The sequence below is a fragment of the Pleuronectes platessa genome, chromosome 7 (genome assembly GCF_947347685.1).
Source record: "Pleuronectes platessa chromosome 7, fPlePla1.1, whole genome shotgun sequence".
Lineage (NCBI taxonomy): Eukaryota > Metazoa > Chordata > Actinopteri > Pleuronectiformes > Pleuronectidae > Pleuronectes > Pleuronectes platessa.
This window is the reverse complement of record NC_070632.1, coordinates 11,281,682-11,307,174: the sequence shown is the minus strand read 5'-3', so window position 1 is coordinate 11,307,174 and position 25,493 is coordinate 11,281,682. Positions and strand designations below refer to the sequence as shown.

The window sequence follows — 25,493 nt, the reverse complement described above, 5'->3', positions numbered from 1 at the left end:
TACAAGGTTTTAGCATTTTTGTGGTTTGTCCAGTATTTATGCTAAGCTAAGCTAAGTTGCGCTTTAAGTAACTACAGTATCTAACTGGCAATAAGCGTGGTCCTTCTGTGGTCCTTTATTCATTATGAATAAAATAAAAATGTTTAACTCAAATGTCTTAAATCTACTCCAAATCAAAGCTGCATTAGGTAAAGGTATACATTCGAAACTCCTGAGGAAATTGTGAGTCAGTAAATGTCATGTAAAACTCTGGGTTCCTCACTCTAAGGAAAGTTTGAGGGGGCTGGAAGGGATTCGAATGAATGACTTCAGAAATCCTCTTGTTAAGCATGTTTGAATGGAGAAATGATAAATGATGGAATAAGTTCTACAGATAAAATATTTCTATTGAATCAATTCATATAAAAGGTGTCAGTAAATAATGGAGAATGTTACGATTCCAGGGGATCCATACAAACTGACCTGAAGACATTTTACACGCTCAGTATATGCGAGTATAATTTAGCTGTAATGTTTCACGAGTTTGATGAGTAATCACTGTCACAGTATTTACTCAACAGTGGCAACATGAATCCTATTTGTAGCCACTGAGCAATCCATGCAGGGGCCACACTGGTGGTGACAGTGACTGGCTCCAACCAGCCCTGAGGCATGATGGGACCACTGCCATGAGGGTGACTCCTATCCAGCTAAATAAACTCACTCACCTGTCCCATTGAAATGTGACAACAGCAATACATTCATTTTGATCGCCGACACCATCGGAAAACCTTGGTGCAAAGAAACACCCACAGGCTACATGACAGGTGAAAGCAGAGATTTTTTTTTAAACATAACATTCATGTTATCCTGACGTAAGCATGTTTTTTCAGAGGAAAGTAAAGTGCAAAAATCATAATTAAAATCAAATAGACATATAATTATATATTAATGTGTGTTTGTGCATGTGTTCGTTATACTTACATGTAATCATTAAATGTTCATTACATAAAGAAATGCCTCTTCAATTCCATGAAAGGTTTTAATGACATAACAGATCCATTCACATTGGCTGTTAAAGTAAAATGTCTCATTAAATCATTATCTCAAATGAAAATTGGCAAATGAGCACATCAGCAGCTGAACATATAGATCAAAGCACTGGTTCTGTTCTCACCATTTCTGTAATGAGTGGCCACGCATCTTGCTCATTGATCTCACTGCTTGGCTTGGCACCCTGGTGATGTGATTCTGGCAGATGATGTGCTCTTCAGGGAGAACGTGTCCCACTGATCCAGCTCGATCAGACTACCACTGTCAGGCAAGACTATTGTATGTGCTGTATTTGTATATTCTATGTACAATTGTATTGCATGAGTATTAGGGTGAAAGAGGCGTCACTAAAGTAAAGTGAGGTGAGGTGGTAGGTTACACATATAGTGAGAATATATAGTGAACAATGAACAGCCTCTTTCACAGTGGTCACTTTGACTTGTTGTAGTTGTAAAAGTGTCACGTGTCCTTATCAGCAGTTAAAGTGTTGCAGTGAGCCACCACCCTGGACCCAAAACAGCTAAATCCTATATTATCAATATTATTGTTTAGATATTCTCAAATGGCAAAAAGATTCAGACTATAATACAGAGAAAAAAAACACTCACACCCCCCCCTCCCCTCCCAAACTCAATGTGTGTTGTGAAAAAGGACTTGTTTTCACATTCATAACTGAGCAAAAGCAAACAAAAAATGTAATAACAAGCTTATGTTTTTAGAAAGAGTGGTTTTGGTTTTCAAATGTATTTAATACAAGTTTCACTAAAACACATCCTTTAGAGGAAAAGCACACTGATTACAATTCTTTATAAATAATACATCGATAAACAATAAATATAAAAAATTAAAACTGTGAAATGTATAAAGTATCCATTTCAGCTGTTTGCAGCTCACACAAGTCCTCCCCTCATTAAGAATCGGTTAAAAGACGAAGAAGCTGCTGTTCCAAGCTGTGAAACTCCCTGTCAGGCAGGAGATACCGCTCAATGATATCCATCACATCTTTCTCAGTGCTGAGCTCATAGTCCTTCTTGTTCTTGAACGGTAAATGTCCAGCCAGCTCACACAGGGCAACATTGAACGCAGAATCCTCTTTGGCACCGAAGCAGGACATTCGTGGCCACACAGCGATACGAACACCTTTTCTCAGACAGACATTTGTTTTGTCCCGTATCCGATCACAGGGAGGACATCCTCTGGTCAAAAACAAGTTGTGGGCAATATTTCCATCTACAAGAAAGTTTGTCACTTCACAAATTGCTCTGGCAACTTTCTCCACATCCTGTGATTCAGCATAAAACACAAAACCTGCAGGAAAGTCCAACAAGCGATAAAAACCTTTGTCGGGAACCAAAGGCTGGAGCAGCATGGATTCTATCTTCAGCTCATGGTCCATGTAATAGCCATGTAGGTGTAAATGGTTTACTGAAGCGAATCCTCCTAGACTGTTGAAACCCACACGAAAGCCAGTGTCGGAGCTCAGGAGCACAGATTCGATGCCGCCCTGGATGGTGAATCTCGTCAGAACCTGCGGTAAACAGCACGACGGATCTGGAACGAAGAGACAATGTCCAAACTCCAGTGGACTGACGTTGACCAGCACGACCATCCTGCTCTGCTGATGCATAGCTGAGCTTCCCTCCGTGTCCTTTATCATCTCAAATATAACTTCCTCTGGATTGATTTTGTTAAAGTTAAACTGTTTGGCATTGAACTCCTGTTTAATGCTCAGTATCTCCTGAGGCTTTCTTTTCTCTGTTCCTCTTTGAATATTCAACTGTGCCACGTAGCCGTGTGACCCCGGCATGATGCGAGTTTGCAAATCACCCAGATTGTAGCGGAAAAGTCCCCTCGCCATCCTGTCGCTCCAGCCGGCTCGGACAACAGCGTCAAACTGGGCGGTCGGTGACGGACTCTTTTCACTGCTTCGGTGCACATCGGTGACAAAGTCCTGGTCGGTGTAAACAAACTGGAGCGGCATGGTTGAATCTGCTGGGGAGACACAGGAAGGAGATTTGAGGGTCATTCTAGCAAATTATCAAACACACGGTCAATTAAAGCGTTTGTGGACAGCGGGCTTACAATTATGATTATTTGAATTATGTAAATTAATGCGCCCCATTAAAAAAACACCAGTTATCCCATGCCCAGGAAGACACATTCAAAATATTCTTCAGAGATCTATTAATAGAAATGTTTAATATAACCGAGAAAACCACAAAACATTCACATTTGAAAGGTAGATACAATCTGCCCTACATTTGTTTGGGTAACAAATGCAAAATTCCTAAATGAGGGAATATTCATTATGCAAATGTTTCACTACAATTAACAAAGTTCATTTAATAGTCAATTTACCCTTCAACAAAAACATAAGGACAGCTGCACTTTACAACCAAACATCAAGAAATGTACATGTGTTTTTACTTATATTTCCATGTTTCTACATAGCTACTGTCAATACCATTTTGGTCCAGTGGAAACGACCAGAATATGCTACCACATCTTATTATTATTTTATATCACACTGGTGACACGTGTCTGTAACATCCTCAATATCACTAAAACTTATAAAAACTAAATATACATTACAGGCCTTAAATGGATGTGTCATAAAGATAACACGTTTAAGAACAACTGTCAAAGAACCATCATCTCCGAGGCTGTCAAAAATAAACATCAAGAAAACTATGTTCCATTCATGACTGAATCAGAATCAGAGACACGAGCTAACCAGGTTTTCTCCTGGGAGGTGGAAGACGCCATGACACAAACCCGAGCTCGTTTAACTGTGAACTGACCTTTTGATTTTGTCATCGTCTTGAAACAGACGCGAGTTGAACACGTTGCTTTAAAAAGCTTCAACAACATGAAGAGGACTCAGCTCACATGTTACTTCCCTAGCACCGGTTCTTTTTCTTCTTCGTCTGCTTTGTCTTCTTCTTCTTCTGTTGATTATGGGTGTTGGCAAACCAGCTTATAGTCGCATTACCGACACCGTCTGGACTGGAGTGTGGATAAATACATTGGAAGTAAACTAAACAAAAATTGTAATATTTTCTTTAGTTATGTTTCTCTTAAGTAGATCAATAGAAGAGTATGTATATTCCTTGATATCTTTCCTTAGTTTTTAAAGTGACATTTAGATTTTCATTCTTTAACCCTGATATGAATTACCTTATTTGTTCGTTGTATTTTTTACACTCTATCAATACACAATTATCGTATTTTTGCATTGTTCACAGAGTCTAGTTGGGTGCTTTCCTATTTAATACGGTATGACCAATTTTCAGATGGGTAATGACTTTCTCTCCTCTGCTCCTCTCACCATGGCCTCCTTGGAACTAGACTATTTCTGCTTTGATGCTGAATGGTACCTGTATGTAGATTGACGATATATCTGCCCTCCCGTTGCCTTCCACTCACACGTGAGCAGGAACACATTGCGACCACCACCCTTTGGTCTGGCATGGCTACTGCAATGACTCATATTTCATTAATACAAACATTACTGCCAGCCTCCATCAGGCACGGACCTCAGTAGTTGGTGAAGCAGCTCCTGTTCTCTACGTTGCCTAATTCATGTGGAGTTGTCTCCCCCTTGTGTCCTGATGCTTGTACTGCAAAGGAAGTTCAACATGCCCAGGATATCTTTTTGAAATCTGGCTTCTCTTAACCCAACATTAGCTTTGCACCACGAAACTGGTTATCAACTATAACATTTTCTTTGTTATAGTCATATTAGAATAAAGCGACAACAGTCATTATGTATTTATTTAGTGTGATAAAAAGTTATTTTGTTTGTTTGAAGCTCTGTTTAACAACCATGATGAAGTGGCATCCTCTCCTTGTCTGTAACAACGATTCAACTCATCTATAAAAGTATCTTTTGGTCTTTATTATTTCCCCCTTCACAATATGGTTGTGACCAGGGTCGTCATTCAATATGAGTCTACACTCATATTGAATGATGACCCTGGTTTCCCAGTGATGTGATCGCTCAGTAGTTGGGTTGTTGACAGGTTTTCTTATGTTTCTCAAACTCCATCCACTCCCGAGCAGGGTGGGTGTTTTCACCGCAGTCAATTAAACAACAACTTAATACCAGTTTCCAGTGATATATTGTTTGTTATTGCAAACTAACTTCTTCCAAAGTTCTATCAGGCAGCAGATTAAATGCTTGAATATTTATAAAAGTAGTCTACATGTTGATTACTCTGTAGCCTTGACCCATTACTGTTATTGTTATTGTAATGGATGACAATTTGCCAACAGTAAGTAATGTGTGCAAGCATAACACACCCACCCCCAATTAAACACAAATGTTAAAGTCACATGGAATGATATGTGAGCAATACTGAACTGTTAAGCCACTTTCCAGTTTTGTCTTGGCTGACAGTCACAGGCTAACTTTAAAAGCATGAGCAGCCGGCCAATCAGACATCATGGTTATTTTAGCCCCTGCATGCCTTTGCAGATAAAGTAGGCAGTGACTGGGAAAGCTGTGGACGTCTGCCACACAGTTTCAGGGCTCACCACAGTTGATGCATTCAAACTGAAGCAGCTGGATTTGAGATCACGTCACATTGCTCACACATCATTACGGACCAGTGAGAGGAAGGATGGAATCAAACAACAATCAAGTAAGTGGTTGTGTTGCTTGTAGGAAATATATTGTTGAAATAGTACAGAAAGAGCTGAGGGCCCCTCTGAATGAATGTTTTGTTTAGTGTTTCTTACTCCCCTACCATATTAGAGCTTGAAGAGTTGTAGTTTTATCCAAGCAGATGGTCGTCTGCTCCGTTATGCCTGTAGTTATTTTTAACACCATCAAGAGTTGCTGTTACAACCCATCAAACTCACCACAGTAACACAGCCCACCTACTCGCCTGTTTAAAATATCAATGTCAGATCTGTAAAAATCCCACTATGATGAACTATGTAGAGCAAATTTTTTATAATGTGGTCATAAAGTACAAACCACCACACAGAAACATAAGGTGGGATTTTAACATTTCACCTTGTTTGTGTGTGCATGCATCTCTTTCACTTTGTTCTTGTTATTTGTGACAGTTTTGATCTTTTCTCTTTTGTAGACGGGAAAGAAAAGTGAGGATGAACGCCACGTTCTAAATATAAATATGACACCAGACACTAATGCAGAGCACGCAGCAGGAGCGTCGCAGTCACCCTCCTCCCTCATTGTCCGAGGTATGTCACACAATCCTCCTCTCACTTTGTAGCCTTGTATATTCATGATTTACTTTGAATCTCAATCAAAACATGCTGAAATCTTGGATTATTGTGTTAACGATATTGTTACCAAGTGTGTATAAGAAAGTTAGAAGTACTGCATGTAGTACAGTAGCTTTATAACATGCTTTAATGTGTCACAACAATATTTAAAACTTTCTTCTTATTTTCCTACTAATACTATTTTTTTTACAGAATAAACAATTACATGTTAATAACAAGTTAATTAATATGGTAACATTTTGGTCTAGATTCAATTAACAGATTGTCTTAACACAATTTCAATAACTTTAAAGTCATATAGATTAATTTGACTTAACAATACCCACATATATCTTATTAAAAACAATGATTTACCATTTATCTGATCTTCACACCAGGTTCGTCTAACACGTCTTCAAGGAACAGAGAACCCAACCCTCAGGCCTCACCTGGTCCTGTGGCAGAGAAGGAAAATGCAATCAAGCCATCACTCCAGATAACTTCGAACACATTCACTGTCAAGGATGGTGAAGATTTGAAAGTAGAAATCCCAGTGTTTGGACAACCAGCACCCAAGATTGAATGGAGAAGAAATGGTGATGCCGTAAAAGAGACATCAAGGCTCCAGGTTTCAGCTACATCCTCATTGGCAGTTCTTCATATAAGACATGCTACCAGGGAGCACTGTGGTCATTACTCAGTCACAGCGAGCAACAGCGCTGGAGAATTCACAGGAGAAATCAGTGTGGTAGTTCTTGAAAAGCCCGATCCGCCCAAAGGGCCTGTGAGGATTGATGAAGTCAGTTCTGACTACGCTACCATCTCATGGGAGCCACCTGAATACACCGGAGGGTGTCAGCTAGACAACTACATCGTGGAGAAACGTGGAACTTCAAGTACAGACTGGCAGACCGTGTCAGCAACCACAGTTAGAACTACTATCAAAGTCACCAAGCTGAAGACAGGAAGTGAATACCAGTTTAGAGTGTTTGCAGAAAATAGGTACGGAAAGAGTACGGCAATCACCTCTCCTATCGTAATTGCACAATATCCCTTTAGTGTGCCCGATGCTCCTGGGACCCCCTTTGTGTCCACCGTGACAAAGTACAGCATGGTTGTTGAATGGCAGCCCCCAGCCAAAGATGGAGGCAGTCCCATCATCGGCTATCACCTTGAACGCAAAGAGAAGAACAGCATTTTATGGACCAAGCTGAACAAGTTTGTTATAACTGATGCTCGCCTCAAAACAAGCGGCCTGGAGGAGGGCATTGAGTATGAATTCAGGGTCTTTGCTGAGAACGTGGCTGGACTCGGCCCATCGAGCAAGATTTCTGATTGTTATGTGGCGAGAGACCCTTGTGATCGACCTGGCAAGCCTGACGCCGTTGTCATCACAAGAGAGAACATCACACTTCAGTGGGAAAAACCCAAGTACGATGGTGGAAGCACCATCACAGGCTATGTTGTTGAAAAGAAGGACCTCCCAGATGGCAGATGGATGAAGGCCAACTTCACTAACGTTATTGAGAATCAGTTCACAGTCACAGGTCTGACAGGAGGCCAAAGTTATGAGTTCAGAGTAACTGCAAAGAATGGAGCCGGTGTTTGGAGCCCACCTTCAGAAGTTGTGACCATCATCGCTCAGGATGTTATTGAAGCACCCACAGCATTCATTGATCCTAAGTTCAAGAGTACTACTGTCATTCAGGCGGGTGAGACGTTCGTTATTGAGGCTGATTACTTTGGGAAGCCCCTTCCTGGGGTACTGTGGCTCAAAGACAGAAAAGAAATCGACAAAGTTACACCGAGAACGGAGGTCAAGAACACCCTCACTCACACAACTCTTACTGTCAGGGACTGCACACGAGAGGACGGGGGCCAGTTCTTACTGAGCCTTACAAACATTGGTGGAACTACATCACTGCCAATTAATGTGAAGGTCCTCGACAGACCTGGTCCCCCTGATGGATCTGTGAGGGTGAAAGTTATCAGTGCAGACAAGTGTAATCTTCACTGGAACCTCCCTTTTAATGATGGCGGAGCCTGTGTTTCCCACTACATCATTGAAAAGAGGGAGACCAGTCGTGTTACATGGACAGGGGTTGATGATCATGTTGAAACTGTCAGTTACAAAGTAACAAAACTGGTGCCTGGTAAAGAATATATATTCAGAATTGCTGCAGTGAACAAATTTGGTGTTGGTGAATTTTTGGAATCAGACCCGTTCATCGCACAAAACCCTTTTACAACCCCCAGTGCACCATCTACTCCTACAGTTAGCGCAGTGACTGGTGACTCTGTCGCGCTAACATGGGAAAGGCCAGAGAGCGATGGAGGCTCAGAGATTGACGGCTACATCTTGGAGAAATGTGACAAAGAGGGTGTCAGGTGGACTAAATGCAATAAGAGAAGACTAAACGACTTCCGTTTCCGCTGCACAGGGCTCACTGAGGGACATTTCTACCAGTTCAGAGTATTGGCAGAGAATGCAGCTGGTGTGGGTCCACCCAGTGAGCCAAGTGAGTATATCAAAGTCTGTGAAGCTACTTACCCACCTGGTCCCCCAACCAACCCTAAAGTGACCGACTACTCCAGCCATACTGTGTCTCTGACCTGGTCGAGGCCCATCTATGATGGTGGGGCTGACATCAGTGGATTTGTAGTTGAAATGAAAGAAACAGGAGAGGATGAGTGGATTAAAAGCACACCAGGCACAGATGTAAAGGAAACCAACTACACCGTGAAGAGACTGAGAGAAAATGCAGAGTATAATTTTCGTATAAGAGCGATTAATGCCGCTGGAATTGGAGAGCATGTGGATCTACCTGGGTCAGTGAAGGCAGCTGAAAAACTGGAAGCACCTGAGATTGAGCTGGACACCACTTTGAGGAAGATTGTGAACGTTCGAGCCTGCTCCACCTTACGCCTCTGTGTCACCATCAAAGGAAGGCCAGAGCCTGAGGTTAAATGGTCAAAGGAAGATGGAACTCTCACTGAGCGTGCTCAAATTGAGGTAACAAGCTCCTTCACAGTGCTATTGATTGAGAACGTCAACAGAAAAGACTCAGGAAAGTATGTGCTGACTGTTGAGAACTGCAGTGGCTCTAAATCAGCCTTCATCAACGTCAGAGTATTGGACTCTCCCAGTGCCCCCACAAACCTAGAGGTGAAGGATGTAAAGAGAGACTCTGTGTCCATCTCCTGGGAGGCACCTCTCATCGATGGAGGATCAAAGATTTCACACTACATCGTAGAGAAGCGAGAGGAAGCTAGAAAGGCCTTCGCAAGCGTCTGCAGCAACTGTGTTAGGAATTCGTACAAGATCGACCATCTCCAGGAGGGTTTCTTTTATTATTTCCGTGTCCTGGCTGTGAACGAATTTGGAGCTGGACTACCAGTTGAGACCAGTGAGGCTGTTAAAACGTCGGAGGCTCCTCTGCCTCCGGGTAAAATCACTATCAGTGATGTCACTTGCAGTAATGTGACCCTCTCTTGGGAGAAACCTGAAAATGACGGAGGAAGCAAAATCACATGTTATATTGTAGAAATGCAAGGAGAGGGAGATGACACATGGACAATATGTTCACAGAGTAAAGCACTGGAAGTGACAATTGATGGGCTGACAAAAGGAAAGGAATACTTCTTTAGAGTGAGTGCTTTAAATGAAAAGGGAAAGAGTGAACCCAAGTCCCTGTTGGCACCTGTTACCGTAAAGGATACTAGCACTGAGCCCATTATTAATATGCTGTCCAACACATTCAGTGTGAAGTCAGGCAATGATTTAAAGATTGATGTTCCATTCAAGGGTGTGCCGGCCCCAACAGTAGCCTGGAAAAAAGATGGCAGCGCATTGAAAGAGACGAGCAGAGTAAATGTACACACATCTGACACGTCATCTCAGATCATTATCAAGGATGCCACCAAGATAGATGTGGGTGTGTATGAAGTGACTCTGTCTAATTCTGTCGGAAGCACATCTGCTGAAATTTCGGTTAATGTTTTTGAAAGACCTGGACCACCAAGTGACCTCAGTGTGGATGAGGTGAGCGCTGACTTTGTGTATTTTTCATGGCAGCCCCCACATTATACTGGTGGATGTGAAATCACTAACTATGTTGTTAAGAAGAGGGATACAGGCAACACAACATGGCAAACTGTGTCAGCTACAGTTGCAAGAACATCAATCAAAATTGCCCGTCTGACACAGGGTATTGAATATCTGTTTTGTGTTGCTGCAGAGAATCGCTATGGCAAGAGTCCGTTTATTGAATCTGAAACTGTTGTTGCCCAGTATCCCTTCAAGCCCCCTGGTCCACCAGCTGACCTCCATGTTGTGCAGGCCTCAAAGTCTGTAGTGGTCATTGCTTGGAACAATCCAGATAGTGATGGTGGCAGCCCTATCATGGGGTATCATATTGAATGCAAAGATCACAGCAGTATTCTGTGGACAAAGTTAAACAGAGGCCTGGTGAGTGAGAAACAGTTCAAGGTAACGAGTGTCGAGGAGGGGCTGGTGTATGAGTTTCGGGTCTGTGCTGAGAATATGGCAGGTGTTGGACCCTGCAGTAAGACATCTGATCCTGTTGCAGCACGAGACCAGTGTGATCCCCCACGCAACCTCACAGTCACCAACATAAGCAACAGCTCAGTTTCCCTCTCATGGGATAAACCAGAATATGACGGCGGAGCAAAAATAACTGCTTACATTGTTGAGTGCAAAGAGCTGCCAGACAGTTGTTGGCTGAAGTGCAACTTCAACAACTTGATGGAAACCTTTCTGGAAGTGACTGGCCTCACGGAGGGTGAACAATATGATTTCCGTGTGATTGCAAAGAATTCAGCTGATCTCTTCAGTTCACCCTCAGAAACAACAGGACCTGTTACCGTACAGCATGATGTAGAGCCACCCAAAATTATCTTGGATGAAAAACTGAGACAGGTGGTGATTGTCAAAGCAGGAGACCTCCTAAGAATAGATGCTGAAATCTCCGGACGCCCCAACCCCACAGTGTTTTGGCTGAAGAATGGTAGAAATATTGGCACCAAGGGAAGGATTGAGATTACTGCAACAAAGACGCATACCTCTCTTCTCATACGAGAAAGTGTTAGGAAAGACTCTGGACAGTACTCTTTGACCCTACAGAATACAGGAGGTACCACATCTAAAGATATCGCTTGCAAGGTTCTGGACAGACCCGGCCCCCCTGCTGGACCTCTGGAGGTTTCTGGACTTTCGGCGGAGAAATGCACCCTGTCATGGGGACCCCCTCATGAGAATGGTGGTGCTGAGATCATGCACTACATTGTAGAGAAGTGTGAAACCAGCCGTGTTGCCTGGACTCTTGTGTACGGTGACATGATGGCAACCACTTGCAAGATAACCAAGCTGCTCAAAGGAAATGAATACCTTTTTCGAGTGAGGGCAGTGAACAAATATGGGGAGGGTGAGACTTTGGAAAGTGAGCCCATCAAGGCCGTGGATCCCTTTAATGTCCCATCTGCCCCAATGGATGTTGAGGTCACAAGTGCAACCAATGAGTCTATGACCATCTGCTGGAAGAGACCAAACTCTGATGGTGGTAGCCGCATCAGTGGTTACATCATTGAGCGGAGAGAGAAGCAGGGTGTTCGCTGGGTAAAGGTCAACAAAAAGCCAGTATATGACTTACGAGTCAAAGCCTCTGGTCTGCACGAGGGATGTGAGTATGAATTCAGAGTCTTTGCTGAGAACGCTGGAGGGATAAGTGAACCCAGTCTCCCGTGCCCACTGACCCTGGCAGAGGATCCAAAGTTTCTACCTTCTCCTCCTGCAAAGCCCATCATAGTTGATTCATCCAGGTCCTCAGTCAGTCTTTCATGGAACAAGCCCTTGTTTGATGGTGGAGCAGCAGTTACAGGGTATAAGGTTGAATACAGAAAATCAACAGAAGAAGACTGGACTGTTGGTGTTCATAACACAGATAAAACTGAGTTTACGATAACTGGACTCACATCAGGGACAGAATATATTTTTATTGTCAGATCCTTGAATAAGATCGGTATCAGTGAGCCAAGTCCTGAAACAGATCCTCAAATAGCTGTCGAGAGAGAGGAGGAGCCAAGGTTTGATATTAGCAACGAGATGAGGAAGACCCTAATTGTAAGAGATGGCAGCTCTTTCACTTTGACTGTCCCTTTCACAGGAAAACCTGTCCCCAGTGTGTCATGGGACAAAGCAGATGTCGATCTCAGAGTCAGGGGACTCATTAACAACAGCAACAGCCTAACCTCTGTCACAGTGGAACAGGCAACACGTGACGATTCTGGAAAGTACATAGTCAAACTGCAGAATGCTGCTGGATCGGCCTCTTTGGCCCTGAATGTGAGGGTTTTAGATTCCCCTGGTCCACCAACTCATATAGTAGTCAAGGATGTGACCAAAACCTCTGCCACTGTCACCTGGGACATCCCTGAGAATGAGGGGGGAGCTCCCGTCAATAACTACCTTGTGGACATGCGGGACATCAGTAGACAAGGGTGGACAAGACTCACAGATAAGTGCTGTCGACTGTCCTATAAGGTGTCTGACCTAGAGGAGGGTGGAATCTACTTCTTCAGAATCACTGGGGAAAATGAGCATGGGATTGGTGTCCCAGCTGAGACCAAAGAGGGAACGAAAATGACAGGTACAATCTAGGAATACTAAACACATATCATAACAATTGTTGTTTTTATTGGAATTGAAAAACTTAAAAAATTTAGATAGAATTATATTGTTTAAGTACAGTAAGGTGTATAATATGTAGATATATACGGTAAGCCGTTATTCCTAATTCTTTGAACATGATTCTACTTACTGAATGAAATGTAATTTTGTTTTTATTATTGTTTATTTCAGATACAACAGATTGGGAGACAAATCCAGGAGCTTAGCTTGTCTCTATCCTGGGGCTGAGCTTGCCATCTCCTGATCTCTATTTCAAGATCATTAACTATATCTCATTTTTAAAACATTTATTTTTGTCCTTTCTGCTAAATATATGTTTTTTTATTTAGACAGTGCTCTCTGAATTAAGACATTATCATAAGCTGCTATTTTGTAGGTATAAAATTATATTTTTAATGTTTGTATGAATTAATGACTTAGCTGAATTGCAAATATTAGAAAACCAATGCAATCAATACTGTTGGTTTCTGCTGCAACAAGAGAAAATAAAGATGATTAGAACACTTATTATCTCTGACATGTTTTTTAATGCATTTGTTTATTAGTTTGTTAGCAGGATTACAAAAAAACTACTCGACTAATTTCCATGACATTTTGTTGAAATGTTTACATGAGAGGTTTACATTTTGGAGCAGATTCAAACTAGTATTTTTAACATATTAATTAATTTCTAAGGTAATATGTCACTGATCTTAATGGGGAAAAAGTCTGGTGTGTGTAGGAGACTGCAATGATTGTGTGAAATTTGATACAGATCCAATTTAAAATCTGGATCAAGAGTGAATTTAAATTTGGTTTCATTAGAGGACTGTTAGTCGACGTGGTGCCTTTTTATTATTTGAACAGCTCCGTCCACACTTCAACCCCCCAGTTTAAAATAAACACAACTTTTGCGAAACTTTTCAATGGGCATTTGAAAAAATCTAAAAACTTGAAGAACATGTTTGTACAATGCAAGTGTGTTCCCTTTTTGGTTTTAATATATTATTGATATTATTATATTGTTATTTTGATTTGGTGCTTTTCTCTGTATTATACCAACGTAAGTTAATGTTTTGTGTGGTAAGAACTATGGCTTAATCAAGAGCCTATTTTTATAGAGCATACAAAACTGGTGTTTCACTTCAACCACCATTTAAACTGGCAGTCTATGGCCATTTACACACAGGAAAATTGCATTTATGTAATTTAACTTCACATTGTATGCTAAGAAACATAGTGTGTACTAGTGTGTCTGCTGGGACCAGCTCACCTTGACACTAATGAAATAATACAATGCAATATAATACTATATTATATGTAAGTAAACTTATAAATACTCAATTACCGGCTGAGAACATGATATTTCTGTACTGATTTTAAATCCCTGATATAATCCCTATACATCTGTAAGGACCATCACAAACACTCGGAGCCGGACAGGACTCGAACCCGCGCCCTGCTGAGGTCTCGCCCGCAGTGGCAGATGGGCGCTCTGGCCTGGTTCCACTGAATCAAGCGACGAACACGCGGAGGCGAGGAGGACTCATCTCTCGCGAGGAACGGCGCCGTTATCGGAATCTCTACAAACACCACGAGAATTCATCATTCACACGGTAATATAACCCAATCTTACACGGTACGTGTGTCGCGTGGCGGATCGGCAGCGGAGCAGCCGAGCGAGAATAGGATTTAGTCGCTATTTATCCTGAATGTTTAGGAACGTTGCTTTACACCTCCGAGGCCTTTAGGCCCCGGTAGCATGCTAATCACCACGCTAGCTTAGTCCGTAGCTCCAGCTTCAACGTTACAAAGCGAAGCTTGCAAAGTGCACACTCTGCAGCGCTAGCTAGCATTAGCTCGTCGGTTTCCCACCGGCCTGGGCGGCTACGCGGTGCTTATAACGTGACTAGCTGACTGGGATGAGACATTTAACTCACCCCACACCCATGTTCGCGCCAGTCGTTTGCTTAAGTTTGTCTTTACACACTTAATATCGCCGATAACCCCCCCTCCCCGCCCATTTAGCTTCGTAGCCGCACCGTTAGCATTGGATTCCCAGGACAGACGCAGTTAGCCTGGCTAGCTCGACTCCTCCAGCACTGTGGGATATTTGTAAAAGTCTTAGTTTTCGGTGGAAGCATCGAGGGGGAGCATTGTTGTCCCACAACAGCTGCAACCCTCTGCGCTTCGCTGCTAGCACCGGAGCTAACGCTAGTTGCTGTCACTGTCAGTCCAAATGCACACGACCCTGTTAGTATGAAGTCAGCTGTTGTCATTCATATAGTGACATGTTCTTATAGTTATTATCTATAATCCATGTTCACTGTGTGGTGGATTGAAATATGCAAACACACATAAGCATAGAACCGGAGGGGTGAAGTCAGGAGAGGACAGACACATGATGAGTGAGGACAACTGTCTCCTCTGTCTCTTTAACGCCCTGTGACAGTCCCCCTCCTCGTTTTTGGTATCGTCTCCATCAGCTCAGGAGATGTATCCCTGCACACAGATCATCGTTTAGTTTATATTGCACTATTTAATTTGCTCACTGACATAAACGCATTCAATAAAAAGATGTCACATAAATATATTATGTTTTTGTCATTGTATTTCCATAAGGTGACTGACCTTGCATCAGCCAGTATTAGCCGTAAAAAAACTGACCATTTAAAAATAGTTGTAAATTTCTTCCCTCACCATAAAACTTCTGTCTAAAGAAGCAAATTAATTCAAAAGTAAAGTCAAATAATCCACTAGTAGAGTTGAATGCACAGTAGTTGGAGCTACAAAGTGGACTTAGCTGAAGTGATGCATAGAAATTAGTTTTTGCTCCTTTTAGTTTCATTTCATTTGCACACAATACTGATCGCATCATCAAAACAAAATTGATTTACATCATAAATTTCTCTTATGAAGATGGCCTTTTTTTAGTTATAACAGTAAAACATTTAAACAAATGGGATATTAGTGACACACAGAAAAGTACATTTATATTTGCACTGTATGCAGTTCCTGGATATGTTGGGTACAGACAATATTATACCTCTACTAAAAACGTTGAGAACAATATAAACATTACTCAGGACCAGTAAAGTGTTGCATTCAAATGGATTTGTTTGGTTTTTATTGTCCTGAAAGAAGTTTCTGAAATATCCCCGAAGCATACAAACAAAAGGGAAATGCAGGTTTAAACGTTATTTGAGAAAACTTAATTTGTGTGAGAAGTAAACATTTAAAGTGCAAGAGACATCAGTAAACAACGGGTTAGGGTTAGGGTTAACCCTAACCCTAACCAGGTGTTTTATTCTACCTTTTAGTAGCATGTCAGTAAAGACAATTTTTGATGTTCTACTTTTTCTATATTCTATATCAGGTGTGAACAATGTCGGAGCAAGATTTGGAAGACATTGTGCAAATAACAGTGGAGGACTTTAACCAGGAGGAGCGAACAGGTAATCTAATCGTTGTGGATTGGTGTTGACATGTCTTCACTTCTTCACCCAGTATGATTACGTTTCTGGCAAGTGATGTTCTATTAAACATTTACTCAACAATTGTAACAGTATTGTAAATTCTGTAGGTTTGGTTGTAGACATTCTTTTTAATATATCCTCAGATTGAAGAAGGACATAAGAGCCACTGTCTCGACATCCAATAGTGAAATAGAAAAAGAAAAAATCATAAGTTGTCATGTTTTGTGTTGAGGTTTGTGTCTCTGCGTGATTCTTGCCAGACTTGCTGGACAATCATGAAAACGATGAAGAAAGGCCTCAGAGGAAAAAGAGGAAATTAAGCACCAGTCAAGAGAACAACAGCAACAACCAAGACTTATCTTTTATCAAGGTACAAACTTTGAATAATGGACATTGTGTAAAGCACACATTTTTTTTTTCTTCATATTTTCACATATATTGGAAGAAATGCAAATGTTGTGGATAAATTATACATTTGAGATCTTATTCTCTGTCTTTCAAGAACCTGTTTTTTTCATTCACCACATCAATCAGCCAGCGACTGGAGGGAATCGAGTCCAAGTTACAGGCTCTGGATGCCACGTGCAAAGCCCTTGGACACAAACTGGACAGCATGGTGCCCTGTCCCAAAAGTCCTATCCAGGTTTCTATGGTTGCAGGGTCACCTCAGGGGGCCACTCAAACTTGGAACAAAGTGCGATGGTAAGCTGCAAATGTTTGCCCACCAACACTTTTTAAACCACTAAAGTGCAATCCACCGGAGATGAATCAGAATTTACGTATGTGTCGTTTTCTTACAAAGCTTTTAGTAATCTTTGCAAATCTGTATTATGATCTCATAGACCAGCAGAGCCACATTGCTTAGGGTTAGTTTAAACAGCAAAGCAAAAATTCATGCTGCAATCTATCATTGACTTTTCAACTCCTTACTCAGTGTTGTTCCACAAACAAATGTGATCGTGAGCAGTGAGCATCCAAAGAGCTCTAGCCAAGAGGACACCCCGCTGGAGAATCTGCTCAGCAAGTGAGTGGCTCACATTTACATTTCTAGTCTAGTTGGATATGTGAAACAGTTTTTCCTCACTTCTTCACACAGGTTGCCCACAGCTTTGATTTTAATCTATGTTTGACCCATTGATTGTATATTTGCGTTTTTCTTCTCAGCACTGTGACGAAGCGGCGGCATAACACGATTCTGGTAAAGGTGCCAGGTCCTGATGAGAGTCAGGAGGAGCAGGAGAGTGGTTCAGAGGCCAGTGACACTGTTTCCAATGGCGGCCATTCCAACAACGCGCAAAGTGGCCAAAATGTCACACTGATCACGCTCAATTCAGAAGGTACGAATCTAAGCTATTGAAAATCACACAGTCACTCGCTATCACTTTTGTGTATGAAACAACACTGGAGGAGGAGTTGATAACTGCCACATATGCACGTGACGTATACCCCTTGATTTCTTTAAGATGGATTATAATAACAATATTTCCTATGTTTCAGACAAGCAGGGAGGGCTTATCTATACTGCTCTATTTTTTCAGAACTGCATATCGATCTAATTCTTTAATGGTACTCTTAACGGTGCTTTTTTTCTGGTATGATTCAGTCTTGTGTGTATTGTTTTTACAGCAAAAGATAAAGCTAACAAGTCCAAATCACTATTATAGACTTTTACGGTGGGGTAGTTTTCCAGGAGCTCCCAAACCACTAGATCCGTTCCCTGCTTTGAGTGATAAGAGACTGAAACTGTGAAAGTCTGACCATTTTAGATTGAATTCATCAGGTCATCCATCAGAGTCACCTGGCTAATGGTTACTTGGAGTCTCGGCTGCTGGCATATGAAACATACCTGGGCCAACAGCAGACAAACAAGTTAGAACACCCAAGCCAATTAAATACTAAAATGAATGAATTAAATATCATATCTCCTCCTGGTGGAGAGAACGATTAATGATTTCTTTAGGGGGCCACATTTCTACAGTGAGTCAGAATGTGACTCTTTCACATGGTCCCTGTATTTAATGAAAAAGCAAACTGTTATAATGTGTCATGTTCTGTGTTAGACTGTATTGATGAATAATATAATAATGATCATTTTCTGTAGTTTAACATTTGTAAAAAGTTTTATTTGCAGTCCTTGATGGTTGGGTTATTTTCAGTGGACTGATTAAGATCTTGATTTCCTTGAAAGGGAGAACATTATTTTGTTTATTTGTTTGCAGCTTTGGGTTACCATGACAAAATAAGAGTAGTCAGCATTATTTACTACCATGTGCTGGACCGAGCAGTGTCTCTAATGCTGTGTTTGTGTCTTTGTGTGGCGGTCTTAACCTTAAACAATTGCAGTGAGAAAACAGCTAAACCACATATTCTGCATGTGTTTGGCCATAATCTATGTAGTTTGCTCTTACTGCCACATGGGTGTGCTATTGTATTGTACAGTGCAGATTACAGGATCTCAGTGACTGTACCAGTGTAGTTATCCCTGAATCTATACATACCATAGAGTGGTTATATTTAGCTTTTCTACAGTGAAAAAATGGCGGGTGGCATTTACACACTACCCCAGTTCTTCGCCTATGAACCAACTGCAGGTGTGCTGATAGAGCTTTGTAGCTGTAACTGTTCCTCCTCCTGCTCTCTAGATGACTATCCAGAGGGCACCTGGCTGGGTGATGAGAACAACCCAGAGACGCGAGTTCGTTCACCGGTGTCTGCAGCTGATATGCTCCATATCAGCACAAACTGCCGCACAGCAGAGAAAATGGCTCTGACGCTGTTGGACTACCTGTTCCATCGGGAGGTCCAGGCCATGTCAAATCTCTCTGGGCAGGGCAAACATGGCAAGAAGCAGCTGGACCCGCTCATGATCTATGGCATTCGCTGTGAGTCCTGCCATCATAATATCTGTCCATTGACAAGTGCATACATTTCATGCCAAATGCTTCACTTTGTGAAAACATTATTGCATGATAAGTTTACAAAAAGTGTCTCTCATGAACCAGCTGCCAGCACTGGCAGATCCTCTCAGAGCTAAATCATTCTTTGTTCACTTTATTGGCAAAATGACCCACCAGTATCTGTCAAGGCGGTGTCTACTGACAGAATTTTATCTCACGATTATTATAAGATTTCCTCATAATTCAAATTGTACTAATAAATATCACTCAGTCGGAGTTTAATGCTTTGCCCCCTTGTAGTGATAAATGAACTCTCCGAGACCTTCCCACATCTCATCCCCCCCGCTCCATTACAAAGCGGCACTGAATTAAACACAGAAATAGACTGCAGTGTGTATTCCCAAGGCGGGTTGTAACAACATGCATTCATCATTGCACACAAGCATTAATGTGCAACACATTTTATAACATACCAGACTCTAAATGACGAACACATGTCTGTTAGAAAGATCCTAATGGAGTCAGCCTCAATTCACTGAACTCTTTGATTCCTGATTAAGCAGACTCAAAGGTTGTGATGGTAGACAGATGGATATTTGTGAAGTTTCTCTTGTGATATATATTTATAGGGCTCATATTGCATTTTAAAGAGATGTAGGCTATGCTGTAGCCTATGCAAAATAGTTTATCTCGTGCCCCCTGTACGGGATATACAAACATTTGTATTCCTGGTTATCAGTATTTCCTGTCAGCAGTATGGGTGTGTGTAGTTACATTCAAATTAGACCTGACATAGAAGAATTCTGAGGCTGGAGCAGTGCCAGGTGACTTTTGGATGACTCATTCTGCCTGCTTAAAAAAGGGAAAAGGAATTAAGGAGCATCTGCCATGCCTGCCTGTACAGGGCCCATCAGGTGTGTAAGGGCTGCCATACAATGCAATCCGACTATGCACAGATATGCATCAGCTCCACATCTATCTCATTTCTACCCTGGGGCTGTTGCTGCGTTGTTCATTTATGTAGAAATGAGCTGTCAAGCGACTCACCCTCTTTAAACACTTCATAACACCGAGGTAGACAGCCACCAAATGCAGCTGCATCCAATCTCCTCTGCATATATCTATACGGAGGGAGGGATGAGACACACTCAGGCCCAGTTAACACTACTTGTTTAAAGGGTGTGGACTGTGGACTGTGGAAAAGAGGACAATGTTTTCTTCAGTTTTTATACATATAGTTTTTATGTTCTTCAGTTTAAGAATACATCCATTCTATAGCCCAGCTGATACTGACACTAGTGGGTAAAACATTTCTGATACTGATAATCAACATTATACATATATAGATTAAATGAGCTGATAACCAATCAGGAATCTAAATCTGAAGAAAAAAGAACATGTTGAAAGCCTGAAAAGGAGACAGCTTTGGGACATATCAACACCAGCTCACCAATCATACACTATTTAATGACCTTTGACCTTTCCATGAACCCACAGGTCACTTGTTCCACAAATTTGGCATCACTGAGTCAGACTGGTACCGTATCAAGCAAAGCATTGACTCAAAGTGTCGCACAGCCTGGAGACGCAAGCAGCGCGGCCAGAGTCTAGCGGTCAAGAGCTTCTCCAAACGCACACCTCGCGGTTCAGTCACAGGTAAAGTACAGACTCTTCACAGCCAGCTGTAAAGCAGGTATTCCACTGTTTTGCTGAGAAGAAGATTTAGTTTATTTAGAAATACTCTGTGAGACCTCCCTAGATCGGTATTCTGTATCCCACAAACATGGAACGTGCTAACTGCGATGTGGTGGTGTCTGTGTGCAGATATTTTGTTGTGAACACAATAACCACAAGAAAAATACATAATTGCAACTTCATGTTTACATCCTGTGTGACACTGAACAGTGATGACTTGAGTTGTTTATTTGTGCCTTTGAGTAATTAACATGTCCACTAAGGACAACTTATTTACTTCAAACTAGTGTGTATGATTTCAGATTATCACTTTATGTCATCAAAGAAAGACAAAACGGACAGCAACAGAGAGAGAGAGACAGAGAGAGACATGTTGAACTCATAATGACTTATGTGAAGATTGTTTTTAAAGTAACTTTCCATAACAAAGCCTAGTTTTACATTTGGTCCAGGACAACATTTACCGTAACATCTTTATCACAAAAATATTTTAAAAAACAGCATGAAGAAGGAAATATGGCTGCCGAGAAAGTGAAATAGAATTCCTGAATCGTCCCATTTATTCAGATCCGAATAAGTAAATATTACAAGCAACACAAAGAGTCATGCATTATGTCCTCACATGGTAATGGTATATATGACTGGTGGGAATTCCAACTTGTTGAAGCAGTCTGAATCTTTGAATTGAAGAAGTCTTTGGACCTTTCTGACATGTTCCTTGTGAAATGCTGTGGGAGTGAGCACATTAACATTTATCTGTGGTCTGAGGAAACCAACAGATAACGTTGCTACGTTTCTCTGGTTGTTTTTATAATCAAGGAAGGTGCACAGCATTGGGATCTCAGAAAGAGAGACATCTGCTTTCCTTTTCCTTTGCTTACAGGCCAGTGACGCCACCACTGGTTTTCAGTTTCTATTGGTTCTAGTGGAGCAGTGTGTGACATCAGTTGGCTTAGAGTGTTGAAACGTATTATCTTTGTGCCGTCATCAAATGAATTTCAGATTCTTTTCAACCTTGATCTGTGAAGTTAAACCAGTGTTCAACAAATCAGAAAAGAAATGGATGCAAGTGTTTATTTTCTGCAAACTTGGAGGACGTCTTCACTCAAGTCGTATCGGCTTCTCAACTGTACCTGCCAGAGCTCTATTATGATTCTGACAAAAGTTGTCTTCAGATTGCTCCCAGTAACGTTTAAATGGTAAGTTCAGAGAAAATATTAGTGAATTAGTGAAGGTTGTACTAGTATAACAAATTTATCATAATTTTTAAGCCTTAAAGAGATGATTTCCTAGCTAAATTAAAGCCATAGACTGCACGTTTTTTAAATCACTCAATTTCACAGAGAGGAACATAAGTCTGTCTGTCCTGCCAGCTAGATCCTCACTGAAAATGCCCTGAGAAAAGTCCTGAAAAATGATCTCTAGAAGAGAGTGGGAACTCTTGACAGTGTGTATTTCTGCAGATGGTTGTAATCTGCACACAATGCTTGCTGTCCCTCCCTCCCTGTGAGCCATCACCTCTCACCTCTGACCAGGGAAAAGTTAGACTGCAGGGGAAACCCAAATATCCTGTGAACACACACTAGTTAGATCCTGCCTTCTCGGGGCCACACACCCCGGCGTGTACAACACAAATACGAGTTCAGATGGTGCATGCACAAACATGCAAAGACACACTCTACACAACCATTCATTCCAGATTACATGTTAAGTGGCCAGAAAGAAGCGATTATTCTGCTTTGAAAAGCATTATTTACCAGTGAACCAGCCAGTAGGGCTCTGGCCAAAACTAAAGTCTCTACAAGCCACCTGTGTCCTGTGTCCTCATCTGGCAAACAAAAGAACTGAGGATTATTTCCATAAAACAGTGCATAGCTGTAATAATGAAAGATGGGAGACAGCCCTACTTTTCAAAGAAACATAACTCAAAACAGAAGGATTGAGGTGCATGTGATATGAACTGTATGATATATATAATTTACAGCCAAATCTCAGCAATGATAACCGTTGCATGGTCTGTTACAAGAAATTATCTCAAATCCCTTCAGTCCTCACTTTTCCCAAATGGTCTTTTTATTGCCCCCCTCTTTTGAAGTCAGAGCAGAGGGTGTAATTTAACGGCCTGTGGTGTAAATGCCGCTGTCGCTGAGTGCTGTGCCATCGCTGACTGTTGACATGGTGTCTGGATGTCACCGGCATGCTGAGGAGGATGTTGTGACGAATCCATGCAGGAGTTTTCAGACCACTTGTCTGATAGCGAGTGTTTAGACTGAGGCCTGTAGTTTGTGCTTGACAGCTAGACCATGAGTGTTTTTGGATGCTTAGCTGAGGAGTTCTTGTTGTGTGTTTAGGCGTTGGATGAAGTATAAACACATTGTCATCCAGCAGATGGCCTAGTAATCAGCCAGTTTTTTTTTAATATGAGGTTACTGAGTCCTCGTGCGTGATCATGCGTGGGTGTGTGTGGGATTGTGTGTCTGCCTGCGTCTGCGTCTTCAGAGACCTCATTCTCGTTATGATGTATGCTGCAATCACTTGCACAGTATTCCTGACCTACTTCCACTGTACACTTGACCGCATCAGTGACAACTCTTCTTGTCCTCCTAACCAGAGGGAGGCATCGCAGAAGAAACCCAGATCGACGCTGCCACCCAGCAAACCTTGCACTACACACTGGCCAATCAGCAGGTCCAGTTCCACCGTATTGGCGAGGATGGACAAGTTCAAGTGGTGAGTATCAGACATTTCATCCCTTATTTTTCCTCTGAATCCATAAGCAAATATTCATTGTGCAAGTAAACACAACAAATAGATACAGATGTCCATGTCCCTTTCTGTGGCTGCTGTCATATAAGTGATCCGTTGAGCAGGATATGTAGTGTTTGGGGACAGATCATGCCTCCCACCACATTCTGTAATGTTTATGTGACACACTCTGCAGTTATGTAGTACAGCTTATGTCAACGAAGGAGTGGTAAATGCTCTGGGACTAAATGACCTTGTACAACCGCTGTGGTCAAAGTTCACAAGCCCACAACTGCATCATATGTGGGCTGACGAAGAGGAAGGGATTAGACCCAAAATATCTAATTGTGAGGAACAAGAGTGGAATTTACAACTTAACCTCTGTGACCTGCAGTAGATCTTAAGATATCTTGCACTGTGTGTGTGAAATTGATGAAATGTATTCAGAGTTTTAATTAATGTATCACTCATTGGTTGAATGAGAGCAACTTGTCTCTTTGTCGTGTGTTCCAGCTCTTCGTGATAAATACAGAGGGTGTGGGAAGTTTGTTATTTGGGTTTTTTCCACGAGGAAAGTGAATTAGATCATCTTGTCCTTGAGTTACAAGTGCTTGTGTCTAACAAAAAAAAGCCCTGATTATAACAGCCTTGTTCTACTTTGAGAACATTAGAGGAGCAATTTCTGCTCTGCACCTGGACTCAATGGTGCATACACTATGAAATGTGAGCTCCACATAATTTACAGTGTTGAGTATTTCTGATGTTAGTAGGTTGCTGCATGATGCATGTTTTTGGAGGCAGTGATGATAAGTGTCTCATCTGATAAAGGAAGGAGCAGGCGTAAAAGATAGAGGGCGGACAGATGGGGAGAAAAGGAAGGCAGAAGGTGGACTAGAGGGAGCTCAGTGTGCAGTAACTACAGATGAACTGCACATGAGGATGACATTTATAAGAGTTGTTAATACAGCAGAGGAAATAAAGCAAACTTACCGGGAATGAGTCACCGCTTCAAACATAATTATATAATTGTATAATAGTTTTGATAGATGAAAACAGTACTTATGATAAAGGAAACAAACGCCATTACAAATTACATAGTCATTCATTGATCATGTTTTTGTTATTGTTCCAGCTCCTTTCTGTCTCTCATGCTCCATCCGTCTCTTTCAGATTCCACAGGGTCAGTTGCACATTGCTCAGGTGCCACAGGGAGAGGAGGTGCAGATCACACAGGACAGTGAGGTAAGATGTGTGTCTGTGTTTGTGTGAGAGGGAGAAAGAGAAAAGAGAAACAACAAACCACTCCTTGTCTTCAGTCATTCTTCCTGTTGTATAACGTTTCTCAGCCACTCAGGGGAAATTGTCTCCAGACAAAATAAAACAGTTAACTCATGTTTGAGGTAGAAGTGGTTTGCTCTGAAGAAAATTTGGGCTGTGATTATTTTTGGCTATAAATCGTGGCTTTGAATTTCATCAACATGAAATCTAAATGTTTTTCATGTTTATTATTTAATTTCTCAATAAAACTATTTTTTGACAATGAATTAGAGGTTTTATAACTTGGATGGATTTATTTACATGAAAAATACATGGATCAAAGTCATAATGTTATTCAATTTTTATGCAGTAATATGATGTCCTCAATACCTGAGGTTATATATTTGATAAATTTGCGGGATATATATATTGCAAGGATATATCACAATGTTTATTAAGACTCGACACACC

General features: G+C 41.5%; 3 protein-coding genes across 7 annotated transcripts in view; 2 read left to right on the top strand and 1 right to left on the bottom strand.

The window, feature by feature from the left end:
* Positions 1-1,701: 1,701 nt before the first annotated feature.
* gdpgp1 (GDP-D-glucose phosphorylase 1) lies at positions 1,702-6,653 on the bottom strand. Of its 3 annotated transcripts, none has more exons than XM_053426522.1 (2): positions 6,643-6,653; positions 1,702-3,024 (listed from the first exon to the last, which is right to left on the bottom strand). In XM_053426522.1, the coding sequence occupies exon 2, from the start codon at positions 3,011-3,013 to the stop codon at positions 1,943-1,945; it is 1,071 nt and encodes a 356-aa protein (XP_053282497.1). In that variant the 5' UTR covers positions 3,014-3,024; positions 6,643-6,653; the 3' UTR covers positions 1,702-1,942. The 3 variants fall into 3 exon arrangements, with proteins under 3 accessions (XP_053282497.1, XP_053282495.1, XP_053282496.1); XM_053426520.1 differs by lacking the exon at positions 6,643-6,653 and adding an exon at positions 3,834-3,974; XM_053426521.1 differs by lacking the exon at positions 6,643-6,653 and adding an exon at positions 3,834-3,973 and having other exon boundaries at positions 1,702-3,021.
* LOC128444105 (titin-like) lies at positions 5,655-12,943 on the top strand. Its single transcript, XM_053426413.1, has 3 exons — positions 5,655-5,675; positions 6,129-6,243; positions 6,666-12,943. Exons 1-3 carry the CDS (start codon positions 5,655-5,657, stop codon positions 12,941-12,943), a joined length of 6,414 nt encoding a protein of 2,137 aa, XP_053282388.1.
* Positions 12,944-14,441: 1,498 nt separating this feature from the next.
* banp (BTG3 associated nuclear protein) overlaps positions 14,442-25,493 on the top strand; it is a 35,667-nt gene continuing 24,615 nt past the window's right edge. The window contains exons 1-10 of one of the 3 annotated variants that reach the window (XM_053426515.1): positions 14,442-14,568; positions 16,329-16,407; positions 16,689-16,798; positions 16,931-17,130; positions 17,363-17,452; positions 17,593-17,765; positions 19,071-19,310; positions 20,823-20,981; positions 23,632-23,750; positions 24,936-25,007. In XM_053426515.1, the coding sequence (XP_053282490.1) occupies positions 16,338-16,407; positions 16,689-16,798; positions 16,931-17,130; positions 17,363-17,452; positions 17,593-17,765; positions 19,071-19,310; positions 20,823-20,981; positions 23,632-23,750; positions 24,936-25,007 (1,233 nt within the window). In that variant the 5' untranslated portion in view covers positions 14,442-14,568; positions 16,329-16,337. Of the gene's footprint in view, positions 14,592-16,328; positions 16,408-16,688; positions 16,799-16,930; positions 17,131-17,362; positions 17,453-17,592; positions 17,766-19,070; positions 19,311-20,822; positions 20,982-23,631; positions 23,751-24,935; positions 25,008-25,493 lie in introns of those variants that run through there. The other 2 variants (XM_053426516.1, XM_053426518.1) reach the window with 2 other exon arrangements.

Excerpts from the sequence above, each read along its gene's own strand:
- gdpgp1 (XM_053426520.1), bottom strand. The coding sequence starts at position 3,903 with ATGTTGTTGAAGCTTTTTAAAGCAACGTGTTCAACTCGCGTCTGTTTC. Across the intron at positions 3,025-3,833 it reads GACGATGACAAAATCAAAAG|CAGATTCAACCATGCCGCTC; the intron begins GTCAGTTCACAG and ends GTGTCTCCCCAG.
- LOC128444105 (XM_053426413.1), top strand. The coding sequence starts at position 5,655 with ATGGAATCAAACAACAATCAA. Across the intron at positions 5,676-6,128 it reads TGGAATCAAACAACAATCAA|ACGGGAAAGAAAAGTGAGGA; the intron begins GTAAGTGGTTGT and ends TCTCTTTTGTAG. Across the intron at positions 6,244-6,665 it reads CTCCTCCCTCATTGTCCGAG|GTTCGTCTAACACGTCTTCA; the intron begins GTATGTCACACA and ends TCTTCACACCAG.